This window comes from Microcaecilia unicolor, chromosome 3, assembly GCF_901765095.1.
Source record: "Microcaecilia unicolor chromosome 3, aMicUni1.1, whole genome shotgun sequence".
NCBI classification, from domain to species: Eukaryota; Metazoa; Chordata; class Amphibia; order Gymnophiona; family Siphonopidae; genus Microcaecilia; species Microcaecilia unicolor.
Window position 1 is genome coordinate 338714791 of NC_044033.1, and position 24036 is coordinate 338738826.

The following is a 24036-nucleotide window of genomic DNA, read 5'->3' on the forward strand; positions in this document are numbered from 1 at the left end:
GTAATAGAACATTTTAATTGATAGTGAAGGGTAAAGCAAAGATGTAACATATAGATAGTAAGAAGAGTTAGAAAGTAAGGTGACTGATTTAAAGAAAGTTGCACATGAGGTCAGAGAGATGGTTAAATATTATCTCAGCTAGGGTCGGAGTGGATAAACATGTTCTGCTGCAGTATGTGCAGCCCGAGTCACTGACTTCAGTGGTAGGCATTTTCTGTTAAAGCCCTATCATGGCCTTTCAGTTCCTTCCATCATGTTATTAAATACTAAGGGGCCCTTTTACTAAGTTGCGTAAGCGTCTACGTGCGCCCAACACGTTCCAAAATTGTTTACTGCACGGCTACCACATGGCTCTTGTGGTAATTTCATTTTTGGTACATTCAATACGTTCAGCCGAAAAATAATTTTATTTTCTGCCACGCATATCGGACACGTGGCATTTGGCACGTAGGTCATTACCGCCCGGTTACCATGTGAGACTTTACCAATTTTCATTTTGCCACATGTCCATTTTCAGCAAAAATTTAAAAAGGCCTTTTTTAAAGGTGCGCTGAAAAATGATCCAAAACCCACACCTACACTACCGCAGACCATTTTTCAGTGCACCTTAGTAAAAGGACCCCTAAGAGAAACTTTTTGTGTCAGTCATTATTATTTGATAATGAGTTCCGATTAGTTCTGGAATTAGTTAGACTAGGTAGCTACTGTGGTTCTTCTCATGTCCTGTGCAAGTCAATGCTGCTGGCTTCCTTTATTTTGGTAGTTCACACCTGAGCACCTTTGCTTTCTGTCTCCATGACTATAGCCCATCTCAGGGCTGCTTCTGGTTGCTGCACCCAGTGCAGGGCCATCTCTACTGTCTATCTCATGTTATGTAGGTCAGGGTTCTCAACCCAGTCCTTTGGACACTCACACACCCAGTCAGTCAGGTTTCAAGACATCCATCTTGAATATGCATGAGATAAATTTGTAGATCTATCTCATTCATATTTATTGTGGGTGTATGAAAATCTAACTGGCTAGGTGTGTCCTGGATTGAGAACCCTGCTGTAGGCAGACATTACCACTATCTCCTCTTCTTCCTCCAACCCGGTTTCAGATTAGTGACTTATAGGTCCCTTGTGGTCATAGACTCCAGTATAGTGGTTGATTTTTGTATTAGGTTTGTGTTTTTATTTTTTTTTCTAGTATGCGCACTGCTTTATTGTGCATCTGTGTGGGAAAGGTGATTCAGCAAATCTTTTAATATATATCTAAAAACTAAGTCGAGGGTCAGCCTTTCTCAGTCCCTAAAAATGATACGTACAAAAAAAAATAAATCTTGAAATAGTTTGCATTTTCTGATCAAATTAATGAGATTCTGACGTAGTTATTTTATTTAAAAAATTTCTCATTGATGGTGAGAGACGACAGAGTGATTATCATGAACAGTGTATAAAGTACACTCTAAACCTTATTTGGTCACAAAAACAGCTTCTACTCCTACATTTATTTATATTTTGTTTCAGGGCTGACGTTAGAGAAGCATTTGCATTTTGAGGTAGTTGCATATATGCAAAGATACTATTGTATGAACCATGTTGCGTCTTAAATGGAAATCGGATTGTGTTCTATACCTACCTTTTTATATAATCACTATAAAGGAAGTACTTGCTATTTTTGTTTTTGTGTGCTGTTCAGTTTACACAATATAATTCTTGTTTTAAGAACACAAGTTTTAACTCTTGTTTTTACTTACTGTAACAACAGAGATCTGTGTGAAATGAACTGGTAAATACCACATAATATGTTTTCATTTAGTGGTTATCAATTTCTAGTAAGCAATATATCAAATGAGCTCTGTGTTCTAAAACGATTTCAGTCAGTCCTTTTGGAAATGGGTTATTATTATTATTATTAACATTTGTATAGCACTACCAGCCGCACGCAGCGCTGAGCATCCAACATAGAGAGAGACAGTCCCTGCTCAAAAGAGCTTACAATCTAAAAATAAGACAGACAGACAAAACAATTAAGGACAAGGGAAGTACTGGGTGAGAAGGAACAAGGTTATATTATCTGTTCAGAAATAACAGTTGCACACAAGTGATAAGCATACTTGAGAGTTCAAAGAATAAAATTATATTTTACTGAGAATTCCATAAATTAAGATGGGCAAATGGACCCATTATTGATAGCATTATACTAAGTTTCATGGAACATTTCTACTTGGCTAACTTGACAAAGCAACAGTGTACCATACAAATGCTGCTATAAAATGGATTTGCTTTTGGTTTGGGAGAGTTTGAGAGATAAGGGGGGGGGCAGGGTTACCTGTATTTTATCTGAGCATGATATTTACAGATTGAGAAGTTTAATTTGAAACTGTTTTTGTCTCATTGCTGCAAATTTTCTGTCCGTGTATTCTCAGTGCAAAACTATGTTGGGAAAGAATATATGGGTATTTTAAACTATTCTGACTGCACTGTCCCATGATTCTCCTTTGGATTTTTCTTGTCATTTACAGTAAGCAAATATTTCTCATGCAGTTCTTGCATCAGTGAGTAACCCAGGAAATTACACTGTCCTTTCTGATTTGCCTTTCCTATTACAGACAGGCTCTAATTTCTTGCTTCCTGCACCATCGGTGCTCTCGCCACACTCCAAATTAAGGCTTCCAGGCACACTAGGCACCCAGCTGATCCCACAGCATGCTTCTACCACTCAAGGTGAGCTTCTCTAATTTTATTACTGATGTTTCAAGTATTTGGATGTTAACTTCCATCAGATAACTTCCTTTCCTATGTCATTTGTAATGGGTTTATCTTGCAACCAGTCACAGGGCTCAAATTGTCATCCTTCTCTTTAGGCACAGGGCATTTGTACTACACACAATTATTCCATCTGTACTTATTAATCAGGTGAACAGTTTTATTGCAAAAGGAATGTAAAAAGCAGGTTCTTGCTATCATTTTCTACATAAATGAAAAGGTATCATTTAGGCATTCATGATTTTCATTTTGTAATTGCTGCATACAGTCTCTAATACTATGATTCACTAGAAATCATTATTTAAATTTTGTTTTGGGTGACCAAATAGGAAATAATTAAAAAGAATTAAATTGGATATATAGTAATTCTAAATTCTAAACAGATACACACACACACACACACACACACACATATATATATAATATGCATTTATTTCAGCTACTGAGAATGAAGTGTGATCTGTTTTGAAATCTTGGAGATGATATATGTTCTCCATTTGTGAATTAAGCAGCTGGCCTGAGTTTGGGTCCGGCAACTATTGCCATAGTTAATTCATCTGTGAACACTGGTGTAGTACATCCACTTTTAAAGAAACCTTCAATGGACTCATCTAGTCTTAGAAATTATGCCAATTATGGTTAATATCGTGGAAAAAATTATTTGGAAAAGGCTAATATTTGGAACCTTTTCAGTATGGTTTCCAGAAGTCACACAACACGGAATCATGACTTGTTGTCCATTATTGATGTAATGAGACAAGGTATGGACCATTGTTAGTTATTTTTTGGTTACATTAGATCCGTCAGCCGTGTTTGATATGTTAAATCACTTTATCATTTTAGATGGTTTGAGGTCCTGTGGCTTTTCAGGAGTCGTTACTGGATTAGTTCTCTTCCTTTTTAAAGGGGAGGAAACCAGATGTAGGTATTGGTGAGCTTAAGTCAGATTTGAGGAATCTTTTCACAGGGATGCCTCAGGGCTTTTTCAGCTACGTTGTTTGACATCTGTCTTATTCCATTGTGACATAAATTAAAGGCTTTAAAAGTCCGCTATAAATTATACATGAATGATGTACAATTCTTTTTCCTTTTCAATACTTCAGGTTTCTTTTGTTTCCTTGTTTTAATCTATTACTGTCGTTTTAAATCTTTGATCTATTCTTACTGTACACCGCCTTGAGTGAGTTCCTTCAAAAAGGCGATAAATAAATCCTAATAAATAAAATAAATAAATATGAATTCTGGATTTTTTTATTTCCTCTACTACTGTTAAATTGTGTGAATTTTTTTTCTACTATCTTAACTGAATTGTAAACCGTCTTGCTGTGTATACATGGAATGCCGGTATATTAAACCTATAAACCATAATTGATTGTGCCGTTTGACGTCTCCAATTAGTATTCACTGTTATGAACTGGATGAAGGAAAATAAATTAGTTTTATATATCAATAAAACAAAGCTAATGTTAGTAGAAGAAATATATGAAGAAAGTTTTCCTACAAAAATTGATTTATGCAGTAATGAAATTCAAGTTGCTCAACATATATTTGCAATTTGGGGCTTATATTAGATTTACAACTCACTTTCAAAGTGTAGATTTGTAATGTAGTAATTTTCTTTTTTTAAATTGCAGATGTTGAATGAGTTGAAAGGTTGTATTCCATCGGAAGATTTTAGATCAGTTGTGCAGAGCCTAATAACTAATTAATTGGATTACTATAATGTGTTATATATAGGGTTATCAACATTGAGTTTGAAAGCTCTACAGATTATACAAAATACCACAGTTTGGCGCTTCTCTGGATGTCCACATTTTCAATATATTACTCCATTTCTTAGGGGACCTTTTACAAAGCAGCGCTAAAAAGTGACCTTAGCACACACACCCTTGTGCGGGTCTTTCCTGTGCGCAAAAGGCATTTATAGCACAGCAGTAAAATGGGTAGTTTTCACATTTTTGTATTGATGGCCGTGGGTTAATGTTGCCGTTAGCGTGTGGCCATTAAAAAAGATTAATCAAATGAACAGGACAAAACTTTCAGTGTGCAGGGACACCTATAGCTCCATAAGTAATTTCCCAGCAGCTAAATCATATCTTCTGTCACCATACTCTTAACCATAATATATATCTCTATAAAATAGTAGAATATTGCAGCACTGTACAAATCATCATTGATACAAATTTTTAACTTTTTCATATACTGCAATGCATATTTTAAAATAATAAAGCTACTTAGCTTCCAACAGCAGTCAGAACCTCTGCCGACACAGCCAGGTTTTGTTTTCTTCTTCAGGGTAGAGGTCCACTGAAACATAACGAACAGAAGAATTATCTACTCAGAGGTTTCATAACATCAAGAGAAACCATCATATAAAGCGGTGATAACTCACATTTATTGCATCCGATTTCCTTCTTACCATCGGGAAAGATGGTGGCAGCATTTTTTTTCCAGCTAAAATACTTAACAGCTGATCTAGGAGCACAGCACTGATTGGCTGGCACACGTATCCCCAACAAATCATATGAAAGACAACCACTCTAGCTCCACATTTAACCCGTGGGTTTGCACAGTTCTTAAAAGAAAAAATCCAGTGCTGTTCTTTGTAATTTAAAAGTTGTTCAACATTTGAACCTTATCTAAAACACTCCATTTAATGTCACGTAACTGATGTTGGTAATTATACCAATGTTGTGCCAATGGAGCTCTAAAGGTTTTTTGTTTGATATGTGACTTATATTCATTACATCTTATCTTTATCAGATTACTGGCTCGCCCAACATATACAGTGGGGGAAATAAGTATTTGATCCCTTGCTGATTTTGTAAGTTTGCCCACTGACAAAGACATGAGCAGCCCATAATTGAAGGGTAGGTTATTGGTAACAGTGAGAGATAGCACATCACAAATTAAATCCGGAAAATCACATTGTGGAAAGTATATGAATTTATTTGCATTCTGCAGAGGGAAATAAGTATTTGATCCCCCACCAACCAGTAAGAGATCTGGCCCCTACAGACCAGGTAGATGCTCCAAATCAACTCGTTACCTGCATGACAGACAGCTGTCGGCAATGGTCACCTGTATGAAAGACACCTGTCCACAGACTCAGTGAATCAGTCAGACTCTAACCTCTACAAAATGGCCAAGAGCAAGGAGCTGTCTAAGGATGTCAGGGACAAGATCATACACCTGCACAAGGCTGGAATGGGCTACAAAACCATCAGTAAGACGCTGGGCGAGAAGGAGACAACTGTTGGTGCCATAGTAAGAAAATGGAAGAAGTACAAAATGACTGTCAATCGACAAAGATCTGGGGCTCCACGCAAAATCTCACCTCGTGGGGTATCCTTGATCATGAGGAAGGTTAGAAATCAGCCTACAACTACAAGGGGGGAACTTGTCAATGATCTCAAGGCAGCTGGGACCACTGTCACCACGAAAACCATTGGTAACACATTACGACATAACGGATTGCAATCCTGCAGTGCCCGCAAGGTCCCCCTGCTCCGGAAGGCACATGTGACGGTCCATCTGAAGTTTGCCAGTGAACACCTGGATGATGCCGAGAGTGATTGGGAGAAGGTGCTGTGGTCAGATGAGACAAAAATTGAGCTCTTTGGCATGAACTCAACTCGCCGTGTTTGGAGGAAGAGAAATGCTGCCTATGACCCAAAGAACACCGTCCCCACTGTCAAGCATGGAGGTGGAAATGTTATGTTTTGGGGGTGTTTCTCTGCTAAGGGCACAGGACTACTTCACCGCATCAATGGGAGAATGGATGGGGCCATGTACCGTACAATTCTGAGTGACAACCTCCTTCCCTCCGCCAGGGCCTTAAAAATGGGTCGTGGCTGGGTCTTCCAGCACGACAATGACCCAAAACATACAGCCAAGGCAACAAAGGAGTGGCTCAGGAAGAAGCACATTAGGGTCATGGAGTGGCCTAGCCAGTCACCAGACCTTAATCCCATTGAAAACTTATGGAGGGAGCTGAAGCTGCGAGTTGCCAAGCGACAGCCCAGAACTCTTAATGATTTAGAGGTGATCTGCAAAGAGGAGTGGACCAAAATTTCTCCTGACATGTGTGCAAACCTCATCATCAACTACAGAAGACGTCTGACCGCTGTGCTTGCCAACAAGGGTTTTGCCACCAAGTATTAGGTCTTGTTTGCCAGAGGGATTAAATACTTATTTCCCTCTGCAGAATGCAAATAAATTCATATACTTTCCACAATGTGATTTTCCGGATTTAATTTGTGATGTGCTATCTCTCACTGTTACCAATAACCTACCCTTCAATTATGGGCTGCTCATGTCTTTGTCAGTGGGCAAACTTACAAAATCAGCAAGGGATCAAATACTTATTTCCACCACTGTAGCAAATGACAAAGGCACATGATCATGTACACAACAACCTTAGAGTTACAGGTGGTGTGGGCTCGAGATGTTTTCTGATGTGATGTACTAGGGCAAATCCAATCAATGCCTTCTATACTAAGAGAGCACTGTCTGCATTACCTTATGCTTTGCAAAAAAAAAAATTGTGGCCAGATGCCAGCATTACCTTTTGCTCTCCCAGACACCTTGGGGCTTTGCACAGCATAAGGTAATGCTGACAAGCACCACTGGCATTGTCCACATTTAAAATGTCCCAATCCATCAGTTGACATCATATTGTAATCCAGACATTTGTAGGATAATGCTTCGCCAATTGTTTTGCTATGATGAAATTCAAAAATCGGATGGTCATTAAAACATTCATAGATTTGTAACACATTTCATTGCTTGTGAATCGGATTTACAATTTTAGAACTGAGGGATCCTTTTACTAAGGTGTGCCGGAAAATGGGCTGCGCTAGTGTAGGCGCGTGTTTTGGGTGCACGCAGATCCATTTTTTAGCACGCCTGTAAAAAAAGGCCTTTTGTAAATTTTTGCTGAAAATGGACATGTGTCAAAATAAAAATTGTCTTAGCGGTAAGTTCTCACACGGTAACCAAGCGGTAATTGTCTACGCGCATAGAATGATGGTTTCTGCTGTGCGCAGGAAAATAAAAATTATTTTGTGGCATGCGTAGCAGACGTGCATAAAAAACAAAATTACCGCCTAGGCCTCATGGTAGCCAGGCAGTAACTCCAAATCGATGCACGTTGGGTGCACGTAGGCACCAGTGTGGCTTAGTAAAAGAGCCCCTTAATCTTAAGAAAAGATTAGCACGTGAGCCCTTACTGCCTTCTATTTTGTAAATGGTAACAGCTCATGCGTTAATCAGTTAGCATGCAGCAGTGTAGCTGCACTAATTGATTACCACAAAAATACCCGTTCTCTGTCCCCCAGACGCCCTTCCACTGTAAAAATAAAATGAATTTTTTAGCACATGGTGTGTGTTCGCTAACCTGGAACTTACTGTAGGACGCCTTTTAAGCTGTAGTAAGCACACACTAGTGCTTACTGCAGCTTGTTAAAAGCATCCTTAAACAGCTGTATTAGTTAGCTATCAGAGAGAGAATAACTTTCAAAATATTATTTATGATACACAAAGCACTAAGGGCCCTTTTACTAAAGCTTTGTGCATTCTAAATGCCAAGAAGTCCATTTTATATCTATGGGCTTCTTAGCAGGTGCTAAACTGTAGTAAAAGGGCCCTTAAAACAGGAATCAAATCATTCTCCGAGGACAAGCAGGCTGCTTGTTCTCACTGATGGGTGACGTCCACAGCAGCCCCGAGACCGGAATCTACCTAGCAACAAAAGTTTGCTAGAGCCTTCGATCGCGCGCAGGCGCAGCCATCAGGTTCCTGCCCATCGCACAAGAGTCCCGTCAGTTTTTCTTTTTCCACGATAGAGAGCAGTTGTGTAGTAATAGCCGTCTCTCTCTGTGCCCGAGAAAAGCCTTCGTTTTTTCGTCGCAAATTCACACTTTTTTCTTTTCTTCGTTCTCCTCTTGGAGACAGTTAGTGTACAAAAAAAAAAAAAAAATCTTTCCCTTATTTCTTAGTTGGGCCCTCTTAAGTTTTCTTTCACTGCTATTGTGGCCCTTTTGGGCTGCGCGTTCGCGTTTCTCTTTTTGTGCCCCTTTTTTCTTGGCACCATCACGAATTTTGACTTCGCTGCCGCTATTTTTCCGTCCATGACATCGAGGATTCCCAGCGGCTTCAAGAAGTATGGTCGGTGCAACTGGGCAATCTAAGGTACCGATCCCCATTCGTGGTGTATCCAGTGCCTTGGGCCCGACCATCGCCCAGACGCGTGTAAGTTGTGTCGAGACAGGCTCAGCGGGAACATCTGTTTGGAGCCTTGCCGTGCACTTCCAAAACTGATCCTGGAGGCACCCCAGCCAGTCAGGTTTTCAGGATACCTACAATGAATATTCATGAGAGAGATTTACATGCAGTGGAGGCAGTGCTTCTAATCTCACTCATGAATATTCATTTTGGGTATCCTGAAAACCTGATTGGCTGGGGTGACTCCAAGACCAAGTTTGGGAACCACTGCCGTAACCTATTTGGGGCTAATGAGAATACTAAGATGGTTAGCACTAAAAGGCTACCCAGGGTTTTCTCTGTACACGCAGCCATACGGGAGCTTAACTCTATACAATGGGCATCCCCCTGATACAGGGCTGCTGGTAGCTAGAGTCGTGCAAGACGAACTAGAGCACTTCTGGTTGCCGAAAGTGGTTGCCTTGGTAGCAGCCATGATCAAAAAAACCACTTTTTGCCTTGGTAGCAGCCATGACCAAGACTTTGCCTGTAGAAGGGGGAATTATGCTCAAGGACGTTCAGGATCACAACCTTGAAGCTGCTTTGAAAATGTCCTTGGCTTTGCAGGTGGATATTTGTGGGTCTTACGCAGCCATGTTTCCCTCTCTTTGGTGCAACAGGTGGCTGACTCCTTGTTTGGAGTCAGGGGCTCCGCTGCCTCCTGAGTTCCTGGACACTGAGTCAGGATTGGCCTACTTGACTGACCACCTGTATGACTTAGTCAGAACAGTGGCCAAACAGATGGCCTTGACAGTGATGTGCCATAGGCTCTTTTGTTTGCATTATTGGGCCACTGATGCAGCTTCAAAGCATTGCCTGGTCTGGCTACTCTTTAAGGGTAAGCTTTTGTTTGGAGAGGATTTTGAGAAGTTGGTCAAAGATCTGGGTGACAAGTCTTGGCGTTTGCCAGAGGATAAGCCTTGGCCTTCTTCTAAAGGGACTCCTCAGAGATCTTATTTTTGAGATAGCAGGCGTTGTCACCCAGGTCGTCCCTCTTATGAGGGTAGGTCCCACTATTCCCAGAAACAGTCCTTTCAGACCAATAAGCACTCTGCCTTGCCTTCTGGAAAGTCCTCTGTCCCTTCTCACTGCTCCCAATGATGGGACGCCGGTTCAATCTTTAGTCCCACTTTTACGAGGAGTGGACCAAGTTACTACAGACCAGTGGGTATTGGCTCTTATTTGCGAAGGCTACAGGCTTAAGTTCTCTTCTCCCATCAGAGATTTTTTCTTGGCATCCACATGCATCTCTCCATGGAAGCAGGCTGTGGTGCAGGCTACTCTGCTGCACCTGCAAGGCCTGGGGGCAGTGGTTCCAATCTGTTCTGCAGATCATGTCCAGGGGTGCTATTCCATATACTTTGTGATGCCCTGGAAGGGTGGAGACTTCTGTCCTATCCTGGACCTCAGAAGGGCCAATCAGGCCCTCAGGGTCCATCGCTTCCACATGGAGACTGTTTGCTCTATCATTGCAGCAGTTCAGCCCGGAGAATTTCCTACATCCCTGGACCTCAAGGAAGCGTGTCTGCTTATTCCCATTTGGCCTCCTCATCGGAGATTTCTGTGGTTTGCCATTTTGGGTCAGCACTTCCAGTTTCAGGATCTACCCTATGGGCTTGCTATAGCTCCTTGGACCTTTACGAAAGTCATGGTGGTGGTGGCGACCATGCTGCGGCGCAAAGGGATTTGAGTGTATCCCTATTTGGACAATTGGCTCATCTGAGCATACTCATCCCAGGATAATCTTTGAGCCATGGCCCAAGTGGTAGCTCTTCTCCAGTCCTTGGCTGAGTGATAAACGTACCCAAGAGTCACCTTATTCCTTCTCACTCTTTGTAATAATTGGGAGGATTGGTTAAGTATATCTCCTCAAACTGAGGTCCATCAAGCTCCAGAACCATATTTGGCACTTGTTGCTGTCTGCGCCCCCCCCCCCCCCCTCTTGTCTGGGATTATTCTCAGGTTTTGGGGTCGATGGCTACCACTCTGGATGTGGTACCTTGGGCTTTGGCTCACATGCAGCCTCTACAGCTCTCTCTCTCTCTGCTGAGTCACTGGTCCCCAGTTTTGGAGGACTATGTGAGACATCTGGCTTGGCAGCCTTTGACGAAGCAGTCTGACTTGGTCGCTCCAGGTGCATGATTTGCTTTGGGGTTTTCCCCTACAGACTGCTGACTGGACAGTGTAATCATGGATGCCAGTCTCCCAGGGTGGGAAGTGCATTCTCTCTCCCATTACCACCAGGGCCTCTGATCAAGAGAGGAATCATTTTGGCCCATCAGCTGATTGGAGCTTTGAGCAGCCTGCTTTTCTCTGCTAGCATTTCGGCCGCTCCTTCAGGGATGACTGGTGAGAGTTCTCTCCGACAAGGTGCCAGTGGTTGTGTACATCAGCTGTCGGGGGGGCATGCACAGCCCTTTGCTAGCAGGGGAAGCAAATGTGTTTTTCCAGTGAGCAGAGGCTCACTTGCTTCAGCTCTCTGCGGCTCAAATTTACAGGAGGCTGATTTTCTCAGTCGCACTACTCTGGATCCTGGAGAATGGAAGCTTTTCCCGTCTGCCTGCCAGTTGATAATTTATTTATTTATTTGTTACATTTATATCCCACATTTTCCTACCTATTTGTAGGCTCAATGTGGCTTACATAGTACCGGAGAGGCATTACAGACTCTGGTGTAAACAAATACAAAGTGATGTTGTGGTAAGATAAAGTTCATGTGGCACAACCACACTAGGGAATCATATAGCGGAAGAGTTGTGTTATGTTCATTACGTTCTTTAGTTTTGTTGTGTTGCAAAGATCAGGCATTTATGTTGGATCGGTAGGGTATGCCTTTTTAAACAGGTTAGTTTTTAGTGTTTTCTAGAAGTTTAGGTGGTCGTTTGTGGTTTTCAAGGCTTTTGGTAATGCATTCCACAGTTGTGTGCTTATGTAGGAAAAACTGGACGCGTAAGTTGATTTGTATTTGAGTCCTTTGCAGATTGGGTAGTGCAGACTTAGGTATGTTCGTGTTGATTCGGATGTGTTTCTAGTTGGTAGGTCAATCAAGTCTGTCATGTATCCCGGAGCTTCACCGTAGATAATTTTGTGAACCAGAGTGCAGATTTTGAAAGCAGCGCGTTCTTTGATTGGGAGCCAATGTAGTTTTTTTGCGAAGTGGGTGTGCACTTTCAAATCGCGTTTTTCTGAAGATATGCCTAGCTGCCGTGTTTTGAGTGGTCTGAAGTTTCTTTAAGGTTTGTTCTTTGCATCCCGCATAAATTCCATTGCAGTAGTCTACATGGCTTAGTACCATTGATTGTATCAGGTTGCGAAATATTCCCCTCGGGAAGAATTGTTTCACGCGTTTGAGTTTCCACATTAAGTGGAACATTTTCTTTGTTGTGGATGTCACTTGGCTCTCTAGAATTAAGTTGCGGTCCATTGTAACGCCGAGGATTTTCAGGCTGTCTGAGATAGGGAGGGTGTAATCTGGGGTGTTGATAATAGTGGGGTTGTCCGCGCTGTGTAAGGATGAGACAGTGTGTTTTTTCTTTGTTTAGTTTTAGTTGAAATGCATTTGCCCAAGAGTTCATGATGTTCAAGCTGATCTTGATTTCATTGGTGATTTCTGTCAGTTTAGATTTGTAAGGAATCAGTATTGTGACATCGTCTGCATAGATGAAAGGGTTAAGGCCTTGGTTGGATAAGGACTTGGCTAGTAGGGTCATCATTAGGTTGAAGAGGATCAGTGATAGCGGTGATCCTTGTGGTACTCCGCAGTCTGCTTTCCACGGCGATGATATGTTTGATTTTATTTGATATGTTTTTGTGGTTAGGAAACTCTTGATCCAGCTAAGCATGTTTCCACCAATCCTGAACTTATCTAGTAATCTTATTAATATATTATGGTTTACCGTGTCGAATGCAGTAGACATGTCGAATTGAAGGAGGAGGATGTTTTTGCCTATTGCTATTTCCTGCTTGAATTTGGCTAGGAGAGTGAGTAGTACTGTTTCTATGCTGTGGAGGGGGCGAAAACCTGACTGTGATTCGTGTAATATTAAGAATTTGTTTATATAATCTGTAAGTTGTTTAGCTACCATGCTTTCCACCAGCTTGACTAACAAAGGAATGGATGCTACTGGATGGTAGTTAGTGATTTCATTTGTTTTTTTTCTTGGTGTCTTTTGATATCGGAGTGAGTAGGATATTGCCATTTTCCTTAGGGAAGAGACCTTGCTGAAGCATGTAGTTTAGGTGGGATGTGATGTCTGCTATAAAGTGGTCAGGGGCGGATTTCATTAGGTAGTTGGGACAGGTATCTAGTTTACAGTGAGTGTTGGAGAACCTGCTGATCGCCTGTGCAACTGCATCGACGGTAAGGAGGGCGAATTTTAATCATGTTCCTTCAGCCAGGTATTCTCCCGTGGTTGGGTCCAACTCATTAAGGAAGATTTCGATGCCAGTGTTGTCCTGAGGTAGCGTGTTGCGTAGGTTTGCAATTTTTTAATTGAAATACTTAGCAAGTTTGTCTGCAGATGGGATGTCTGTATTCAATATAGTGACCAAGTTGGTGTCTAGGAGTTTGTTCACGAGTTGGTATAATTTCTTCATGTCTGGAGTTACCTTAGAAGATGTAAGGCCCCTTCTACTAAAATACGATAGCGATTCTCGGCGTGGCAATGCTGACGGGCTTTGTCGGCATTGTCGCATGGGGACCCTTTGGGGCATGTAAGAGAGATGTTTCTTATCGCATGAGCCAGATTATTCCTGTCTCTGTTTTTTCCCCTTATTTATTTTTTAAATATCCTCCTCCTTACTAATATTAGAATCCCTATATTATGGTCGTTAGCTTTCTTACTTTATTTCTGCTTATGCATTTTTCTTTTGTTTCCTATTTTTGATATTATTTTCCTAATGTGAAAGTTTTTCTGTACAAGTTTTCTTTTTAAACTTATTTATATTGAACAATACATGAGAAACTAAGAGCAAAACATTTTAAAAGTATAGTTTTCATCCCTCACCCTTCACCCCCCCCCCCCCCCCCTCCTCCCCGGGCAGTGACTTCAACAGCCCTCCAGATTTAGTTGACTCTTACGCAAGACTGAAGAAGAAAAGAAAAACATCGCCTTGGGTGATATAACAGAAAGTCAAAATCTATTAACAATTCAAAAATCCAACTGCGTTCTCTATGAGACATAACACTCGACAAAGGTTCCCATATTTGCTGGAGCTTTCTCCATCTCGTTGGAACAGACCATGACAGCACATAACAGGTTAAGCCACTGAATCACATTGCTTCAGCATTGTCTGTCTAGCTGTCAAAAAACATAATGTAATAATATCAGTTGAAATTTAAATGACTGAGGTATCAGTCATCAGTTTTCAAACAGAAAAATCTGAGAATGCAGAGGCAAGTGCAGTCAACATAGCCCCCCCCCCCCCCCCAAAAAAAAAAATTAGGAGCAAAACATTTATTTAGATTTTGCTCACACCTTTTTCAGTAGTAGCTCAAGGTGAGTTACATTCCGGTACACTGGATATTTCTGTGTCCCAGGAGGGCTCACAATCTAAGTTTGTACCTGAGGCAATGGAGGGTTAAGTGATTTGGCCAAGATCACAAGAGCAGCAGTGGGATTTGAACCAGCCACCTCTGGATTGCAAGACCGGTGCTCTAACCACTAGGCCACTCCTCCACTCCACTAAGGTGCACTGAAAAATGGCTTGCGATAGTGTAGGTGCGGGTTTTGGGCATGCAAAAAATACAGCAAAGAAAATGTTCTACTCAATGTGGAAACTTAAAAGAATCAAACCATTCTTCCCAAAGGATGTATTCCGCAGCTTAGTACAATCAGTGGTGCTAAGTCATCTAGACTACTGCAATTCCATCTACGCCGGATGCAAAGAACAAATCATTAAGAAGCTCCAAACTGCTCAAAACACAGCAGCCAGACTCATATTTGGGAAAACGAAATACGAAAGCGCCAAACCCCTAAGAGAAAAACTACACTGGCTCCCATTAAAGGAACGAATTGCGTTCAAAGTGTGCACCCTGGTCCACAAAATCATTTACGGGGAAGCCCCAACCTATATGTCAGACCTTATAGACTTGCATATCAGGAATGCAAAAAGATCATCACGCACATTCCTCAATCTCCACTACCCTAACTGCAAAGGGCTAAAATATAAATCCACATACGCGACTAGCTTCTCATACATCTGCACGCAGCTATGGAACGCACTACCGAAAGCCATGAATACAACACAAGACTTAACCATCTTCCGAAGGCTTTTGAAAACAGATCTTTTCAAGAAGGCATACCATAAACACCCATCCTAAATACCAAACAATAGCACTATACATGATCTACACAAAACCGAAGTCTTATCACACGACTGATTAACCTCTTTGATATTAATGATCAAGCACTACCACCTTAAACCTTATGTCAAACAGGGTCTCTCTATAGTCGAGGACCTAATGTATGTTATAAACCAATTTATTACTCAGGAACCTTCATGCAATACCATAATGTATTCTTCTTTACCATGTATGTATACACATGATATATATATATATATATATATATATACCATGATCTGGTCCATATATGTTATTTTCCATGTATGTTACTAAGTATGTATGCACCTTAACGTAATACCTTTTGTAATGCTGCTACCCGGAAATGGCAACCGCCATTACAGCAAATGTAAGCCACATTGAGCCTGCAAATTGGTGGGAAAATGTGGAATACAAATGCTACAAATAAATAAATAATAAATATGGCCTAAGGTAGCCTCTTGCTTAAATATTTGGAGCAACTACTGTGAGGAGCAATTGACATCTGAAATGCCCTCTTTAGGGATATATATATTCTCTATAGTATAATTTCTCCGAGGACAAGCAGGCTGCTTGTTCTCACTGATGGGTGACGTCCACGGCAGCCCCTCCAATCGGAAACTTCTCTAGCAAAGTCCTTTGCTAGTCCTCGCGCGCCCGCGCGCACCGCGCATGCGCGGCCGTCTTCCCGCCCGAAACCGGCTCGAGCCGGCCAGTCTTCTTTTGTCCGCACTCGGTACGGTCGTGTTTTCGCCGTGTCGAGCCCCGGAAAGTCGACCTCGCGCGTCCAAATTTATTTTGACGTGTTTTTTCTTCGGAAAAGTCTTTCAAGTGTCGGGAAGTGCTCCGGAACCCCCCCCCCCCCCCCGGGTTTCGTGTTAATCCTCCCGTACTTCCAGCTTTTTGCCCCGATAAGTTTTCTTTCGTCGTCGGGGTAGGCCTCTTTTCGGCCTCGGTCGAGATTTTCTCCCTTACAAATTTTTTGGTGCTCTTTTTCCGTCATTTCGGACTTTGATTTCGCCGGCGCGATTTTTCCGCCCATGACATCGAAGCCTTCCAGCGGCTTCAAGAAGTGCACCCAGTGCGCCCGGGTTATCTCGCTCACTGATCGACACTCGTCGTGTCTTCAGTGTCTGGGGGCCGAGCACCGCCCTCAGAACTGCAGTCTGTGTTCCCTGCTTCAAAGGCGGACTCAGGTAGCGAGACTAGCCCAGTGGAACGTGTTGTTCTCGGGCTCTTCGTCGGCATCGGCACCGGGATCTTCGAGTGCATCGACGTCGTCAGCGTCCAGACCATCTTCCTCGGCCGCCCCTGCATCGAGTGCATCGAGGCATCGGGCCTCTGCATCGGCGCCGAGACATCGGATAGCTGCATCGACGTCGGTGGTACCGGGACCTCGTCTGCTGATGTCGTCGGACGGTGGTGCATCGTCAGGAGTGCAGGTGAGGGCTGTCCATTCCCCTGCTGGTGGCGGTGAGCCTTCGGGTGGGTCTCCTCCTACCCTGAGGGCTCCTGCGGTACAGCCCCCCCCGAGACCGACCTCCTTCGGCCTCGGCCCCGAGGAAGCGATGGCTGGATTCTACGTCCTCCTCGTCGGTGCCGGGGAGCTCCGGTGACATGCTTCGGAAGAAATCGAAGAAGCATCGACACCGGTCGCCTCCCCGCGTCGGCACCGAGAGCTCTGGGTCGCCGAGGGAGTCGGCACCCAGCAGGCATCGGCACCGAGAGGACCGCTCACCCTCTGTTCAAGAGGTGTCGATGCGCTCCACTCTGGACAGCCCGGAACAGCCTCCTCGCCCGGAACAGGTTCTGACGTCGACGCCTGCATCGACCTCTTTGCCTTTCTCTGCAGCCGCTCTGAACGAGAGCCTCCGGGCCGTTCTCCCAGAGATTCTGGGAGAGCTGTTGCGCCCTACTCCTCCGGTACCGGCGGTGCTTGCGCCTCCGGTACCGTCGAGCGTGGCGCCGGCTGGCCCATCGCCCGGGGTGAGGTCCCCGACGGTACCGACTGCGGCCACCTCCCAGGAGGGCTCCCCGACTACGTCGGCGGAGGGAGCTTCGCCGATGCGGGCCAGGGAGTCTACCTCTCGACGCCCCCATCGTGGACGTGGCTCCACTGAGTCGAGCCGGGCGAGGTTGCAGACACAGGTTCGTGAGCTTGTGTCTGACACCGAGGGTGAGGCCTCGTGGGAGGAAGAAGAAGACCCCAGATATTTCTCTGATGAGGAGTCTGAGGGTCTTCCTTCTGATCCCACTCCCTCTCCTGAAAGACAGCTTTCTCCTCCTGAGAGTCTGTCTTTCGCTTCCTTTGTCCGGGAGATGTCTACGGCCATCCCCTTCCTGGTGGTTGTGGAGGACGAGCCCAGGGCTGAAATGTTTGAGCTCCTGGACTATCCTTCTCCACCTAAGGAAGCGTCCACTGTTCCCTTGCACCATGTCCTAAAAAAGACATTGCTTGCGAACTGGACAAAACCTCTAACTAATCCCCACATCCCCAAGAAGATCGAGTCCCAGTACCGGATCCATGGGGACCCAGATCTGATGCGCACCCAGTTGCCTCATGATTCTGGAGTTGTGGATCTGGCCCTAAAGAAGGCTAAGAGTTCTAGGGAGCATGCTTCGGCGCCCCCGGGCAAGGACTCTAGAACCTTAGACTCCTTTGGGAGGAAGGCCTACCATTCCTCTATGCTCGTGGCCAAAATCCAGTCTTACCAGCTCTACACGAGCATACACATGCGGAACAATGTGCGGCAGTTGGCGGGCTTGGTTGATGCTCTTCCCCCTGAGCAAGCCAAGCCTTTTCAGGAGGTGGTCAGGCAGCTGAAGGCGTGCAGAAAATTCCTGGCCAGAGGGGTGTATGACACCTTTGATGTTGCGTCCAGGGCCGCTGCTCAAGGTGTGGTGATGCGCAGGCTCTCATGGCTGCGTGCCGCCGACCTGGAGAATAGACTCCAGCAGCGGATTGCGGACTCGCCTTGCCGTGCGGACAACATTTTTGGAGAGAAAGTCGAGCAGGTGGTAGAGTCTCTCCACCAGCAGGACACCGCATTCGACAAGTTCTCCCGCCGGCAGCCTTCAGCATCTACCTCTACAGGTAGAAGATTTTTGGGGGGAAGGAAGACTGTTCCCTATGCTTCTGGTAAGCGTAGGTACAATCCTCCTTCTCGACAGCCTGCGGCCCAGGCTAAGCCCCAGCGCGCTCGCTCTCGTCAGCAGCGTGCGCCTCAGCAGGGCCCCGCGGCTCCCCAGCAAAAGCAAGGGGCGAGCTTTTGACTGGCTCCAGCAGAGCATAGCCGACATCCAAGTGTCAGTGCCAGGCGACCTGCCGGTCGGGGGGAGGTTGAAAGCTTTTCACCAAAGGTGGCCTCTCATAACCTCCGATCAGTGGGTTCTGCAAATAGTCCGGCAAGGATACACCCTCAATTTGGCCTCAAAACCTCCAAATTGTCCACCGGGAGCTCAATCCTACAGCTTCCAGCACAAGCAGGTACTTGCAGAGGAACTCTCCGCCCTTCTCAGCGCCAATGCGGTCGAGCCCGTGCCATCCGGGCAAGAAGGGCTGGGATTCTATTCCAGGTACTTCCTTGTGGAAAAGAAAACAGGGGGGATGCGTCCCATCCTAGACCTAAGGGCCCTGAACAAATATCTGGTCAAAGAAAAGTTCAGGATGCTTTCCCTGGGCACCCTTCTCCCCATGATTCAGCAAAACGATTGGCTATGCTCTCTGGACTTGAAGGATGCCTACACACACATCCCGATACTGCCAGCTCACAGACAGTATCTGCGATTTCAGTTGGGCACACGCCACTTCCAGTACTGTGTGCTACCCTTTGGGCTCGCCTCTGCGCCCAGGGTGTTCACAAAGTGCCTAGCTGTGGTAGCAGCGGCACTTCGCAGGCTGGGGGTGCACGTGTTCCCATATCTCGACAATTGGCTGGTGAAGAACACATCCGAGGCAGGAGCCCTGCAGTCCATGCAGATGACTATTCGCCTCCTGGAGCTACTGGGGTTTGTGATAAATTATCCAAAGTCCCATCTTCTCCCAGTGCAGAAACTCGAATTCATAGGAGCTCTGCTGGATTCTCGGACGGCTCGCGCCTATCTCCCAGAGACGAGGGCCAACAACTTGTTGTCCCTCGTCTCGCGGGTGCGAGCGTCCCAGCAGATCACAGCTCGGCAGATGTTGAGATTGCTGGGCCACATGGCCTCCACAGTTCATGTGACTCCCATGGCCCGTCTTCACATGAGATCTGCTCAATGGACCCTAGCCTCCCAGTGGTATCAGGCTGCTGGGGGTCTAGAAGACGTGATCCACCTGTCCACGAGTTTTCTCGAATCCCTGTATTGGTGGACAATCTGGTCCAATTTGACTCTGGGACGTCCTTTCCAAATTCCTCAGCCACAAAAAGTGCTGACAACGGATGCGTCTCTCCTGGGATGGGGAGCTCATGTCGATGGGCTTCACACCCAAGGAAGTGGTCCCTCCAGGAACGCGGTCTACAGATCAATCTCCTGGAGTTGCGAGCGATCTGGAACGCTCTGAAGGCTTTCAGAGATCGGCTGTCCCATCAAATTATCCAAATTCAGACAGACAACCAGGTTGCCATGTACTATGTCAACAAGCAGGGGGGCACCGGATCTCGCCCCCTGTGTCAGGAAGCCGTCAGCATGTGGCTCTGGGCTCGCCGTCTCGGCATGGTGCTCCAAGCCACATATCTGGCAGGCGTAAACAACAGTCTGGCCGACAGACTGAGCCGGATTATGCAACCTCACGAGTGGTCGCTCAACTCCAGAGTGGTGCGCCAGATCTTTCAAGCGTGGGGCACCCCCTTGGTGGATCTCTTCGCATCTCGAGTGAACCACAAAGTCCCTCAGTTCTGTTCCAGGCTTCAGGCCCCCGGCAGACTGGCATCGGATGCCTTCCTCCTGGATTGGGGGGAGGGCCTGCTGTATGCTTATCCTCCCATTCCTCTGGTGGGGAAGACTTTGTTGAAACTCAAGCAAGACCGAGGCACCATGATTCTGATTGCTCCTTTTTGGCCGCGTCAGATCTGCTTCCCTCTTCTTCTGGAGTTATCCTCAGAAGAACCGTGGAGATTGGAGTGTTTTCCGACCCTCATCACGCAGGACGAAGGGGCTCTTCTACATCCCAGCCTCCGGTCCCTGGCTCTCACGGCCTGGATGTTGAGAGCGTAGACTTTGCCTCTTTGGGTCTGTCAGAGGGTGTCTCCCGCGTCTTGCTTGCTTCCAGGAAAGATTCCACTAAGAGGAGTTACTTCTTTCTGTGGAGGAGGTTTGCCGTCTGGTGTGACAGCAAGGCCCTAGCTCCTCGCTCTTGTCCTACACAGACCCTGCTTGAATACCTTCTGCACTTGTCTGAGTCTGGTCTCAAGACCAACTCTGTAAGAGTTCACCTTAGCGCAATCAGTGCATACCATTACCATGTGGAAGGTAAGCCGATCTCGGGACAGCCTTTAGTTGTTCGCTTCATGAGAGGTTTGCTTTTGTCAAAGCCCCCTGTCAAGCCTCCTACAGTGTCATGGGATCTCAATGTCGTTCTCACCCAGCTGATGAAACCTCCTTTTGAGCCACTGAATTCCTGCCATCTGAAGTACTTGACCTGGAAGGTCATTTTCTTGGTGGCAGTTACTTCAGCTCGTAGAGTCAGTGAGCTTCAGGCCCTGGTAGCCCAGGCCCCTTACACCAAATTTCATCATAACAGAGTAGTCCTCCGCACTCACCCTAAGTTCTTGCCAAAGGTCGTGTCGGAGTTCCATCTGAACCAGTCAATTGTCTTGCCAACATTCTTTCCCCGTCCTCATTCCTGCCCTGCTGAACGTCAGCTGCACACATTGGACTGCAAGAGAGCATTGGCCTTCTACCTGGAGCGGACACAGCCCCACAGACAGTCCGCCCAATTGTTTGTTTCTTTTGATCCCAATAGGAGGGGAGTGGCTGTAGGGAAACGCACCATATCCAATTGGCTAGCAGATTGCATTTCCTTCACTTACGCCCAGGCGGGGCTGGCTCTTGAGGGTCATGTCACGGCTCATAATGTTAGAGCCATGGCTGCGTCAGTAGCCCACTTGAAGTCAGCCTCCATTGAAGAAATTTGCAAAGCTGCGACGTGGTCATCTGTCCACACATTCACATCTCATTACTGCCTGCAGCAGGATACCCGACGCGACAGTCGGTTCGGGCAGTCAGTTCTTCAGAACCTGTTTGGGCTTTAGGATCCAACTCCACCCCCCGAGGGCCCTGTTTGTTCTGTTCCAGGCTGCACTCTCAGTTAGTTGGTAAATTTTTTAGGTCAATCTCAGTTATGTCCTCGCCGTTGCGAGGCCCAATTGACCATGGTTGTTGTTTTGAGTGAGCCTGGGGGCTAGGGATACCCCATCAGTGAGAACAAGCAGCCTGCTTGTCCTCGGAGAAAGCGAATGCTACATACCTGTAGAAGGTATTCTCCGAGGACAGCAGGCTGATTGTTCTCACAAACCCGCCCGCCTCCCCGTTGGAGTTGTGTCTTCCCTTGAAGTGTATTGTCTTGCTACATACTGGACTGGCCGGCTCGAGCCGGTTTCGGGCGGGAAGACGGCCGCGCATGCGCGGTGCGCGCGGGCGCGCGAGGACTAGCAAAGGACTTTGCTAGAGAAGTTTCCGATTGGAGGGGCTGCCGTGGACGTCACCCATCAGTGAGAACAATCAGCCTGCTGTCCTCGGAGAATACCTTCTACAGGTATGTAGCATTCGCTTTATATTGCTGTTGCCTGTAACTGACAGAAGTCAATTTAACTAAAGGTTTACAAATTAGGCATTGAAGGAGATCCTCAAACTTCAATCCCCAGAGCTTGAGTCCATGCTGCTGCCCATTTTTAAAAAGGCAAAGAAGTCAAATCTGTATATAAAACTACAAAATAAAAATGTTTTCTGTACAAGTTTATTATTACTTCAGTTGTATTTTGAAATTCCATACATAAAAAATTAAAAATAAACAAAAGAAAACAACCCAAAAGCTCTCCCATGATCCTTGGGATTCTATATATGGCGCCTTAATATCCACATGGAAATCAAAGTATAATCTATAACAATGCACATAACTTAATTGGTTAACTAGCTAATCAGCGCTGTCAATTTGATGTTAAGCAATTATCAGCACCAATTGGCATTAATTAAGATTTACATGCATAACTCACTAAGCATGTTCTGTAACATGGTGTGCCTAAATTCTAAGTCATAGTTGAAAAGGGAGTCTGGCCAAGGGCGGAGCGTGGATGTTTTTTAAAATCTATGGTTGTTGCTATTAGGGGCTCTGCGCCTAATTTAGGTGTTGGGACTTATGCCAAATAAAACATGGCGTAAATGGCCACGACTGCATTTGGTTATGTAGAGAGGCACTCAGCATTCTGTATACCGCACAGAAATTTAAGCTTATTCTATAACATTTAGGAGTACTTTATGGAATACGCCTTAGGTGCCATATATAAAATCTAGCCCTATATATCATCATTGTAACATCTCACTTGTATTGAAGGGGGAGTGTTAGCTCAATGGTTTTAACAATATTCAAAATTTTGTTACAAAAGGTATTAGCAAATTCTTGCAAAGAATATCCTTCAGAACTGTTGGAATATACCTATAAGAGGTGAGTTTTCTCAGTGAAGCAAATAAATCCCATATGCCTAAAGGTGAAAAGATCTTTTGATTAAACTTGTCTTTTTTCATAAATAACCCAATATTGTTCAAGGGCTTTCATGAAAGATGCCTTATTCTTAGGCGATGGATTTTTGTGCCAGTCACATTCTAATTTCCATATTTTTTGTTTTTTTTCTACTTCTACTACTACTACTACTATTTAGCATTTCTATAGTGCTACAAGGCATACGCAGCGCTGCACAAACATAGAAGAAAGACAGTCCCTGCTCAAAGAGCTTACAATCTACAATTTATCTATAAATCATGGAGCTTTGGAGCACTGATACTTCACCTGCTCTTTGATAGGAGCAGTCTGGTGAAATACTTCATTCAGTGATGGCCCCTACCGCTCTACTGTGTCAGTTACTGGCAGTGGTGTGCTGGTAAATGTTTAACAACAGGCTCTCTCCCCGGTCCCCCTCTGCGCCCCTGTCCCCCTCTGTGCCCCCCCCCCAAATTGCAGAGCTGACTATAGCCAGGGAGAGAGCCTGGGGGGGGGGGCAATGCATTATACAGGAAAAAAAAATTAAACGATCCCAGGTTCCAATCTAATTCATGTTTAATGTGGGATAAAATGCCATAAATAAGTAAATAAATATAAACTTTTAATGTTGAGCACCTGATTCTCAAAGTGAACATACTCCAAACACTATAATGAAAATAAAATGATTTTTTTTCTACCTTTGTTGTCTGGTGACTATTTTTCTGATCATGCTGGCCCAGTATCCGATTCTGCTGCTATCTGTCCTCTTAACTCCGTTTCCAGGGCTTCCTTTCCATTTATTTCTTTCCATTTCTCCTTTCTTCTTCATTTCGGGTCCTCAGCTTCTGCCTATTTTCTTCATCCATGTGCAGTTTTTCTCCTCTCTTCCTTTTCCCTCATCTCATCTCCTTCCTCACTCTTCTCTCCCCTCCATCCATGTCCAGCATTTCTTCTCTCTCCCCTCCTCTCCCCTGCCCTGCATGCACCCATGCCCAGCAGTGACCCTTGTTTCCCTTGCCCTCCAT

At 45.0% G+C, this 24036-nt stretch overlaps 1 protein-coding gene across 1 annotated transcript in view; it reads left to right on the forward strand.

The window, feature by feature from the left end:
- Nucleotides 1–24036, forward strand: part of AHI1 (Abelson helper integration site 1) — a 683164-nt gene that overhangs the window by 484153 nt on the left and 174975 nt on the right. Inside the window, 1 exon segment of the mRNA XM_030195101.1 lies at nucleotides 2594–2708. Coding sequence (XP_030050961.1) covers nucleotides 2594–2708 — 115 coding nt within the window.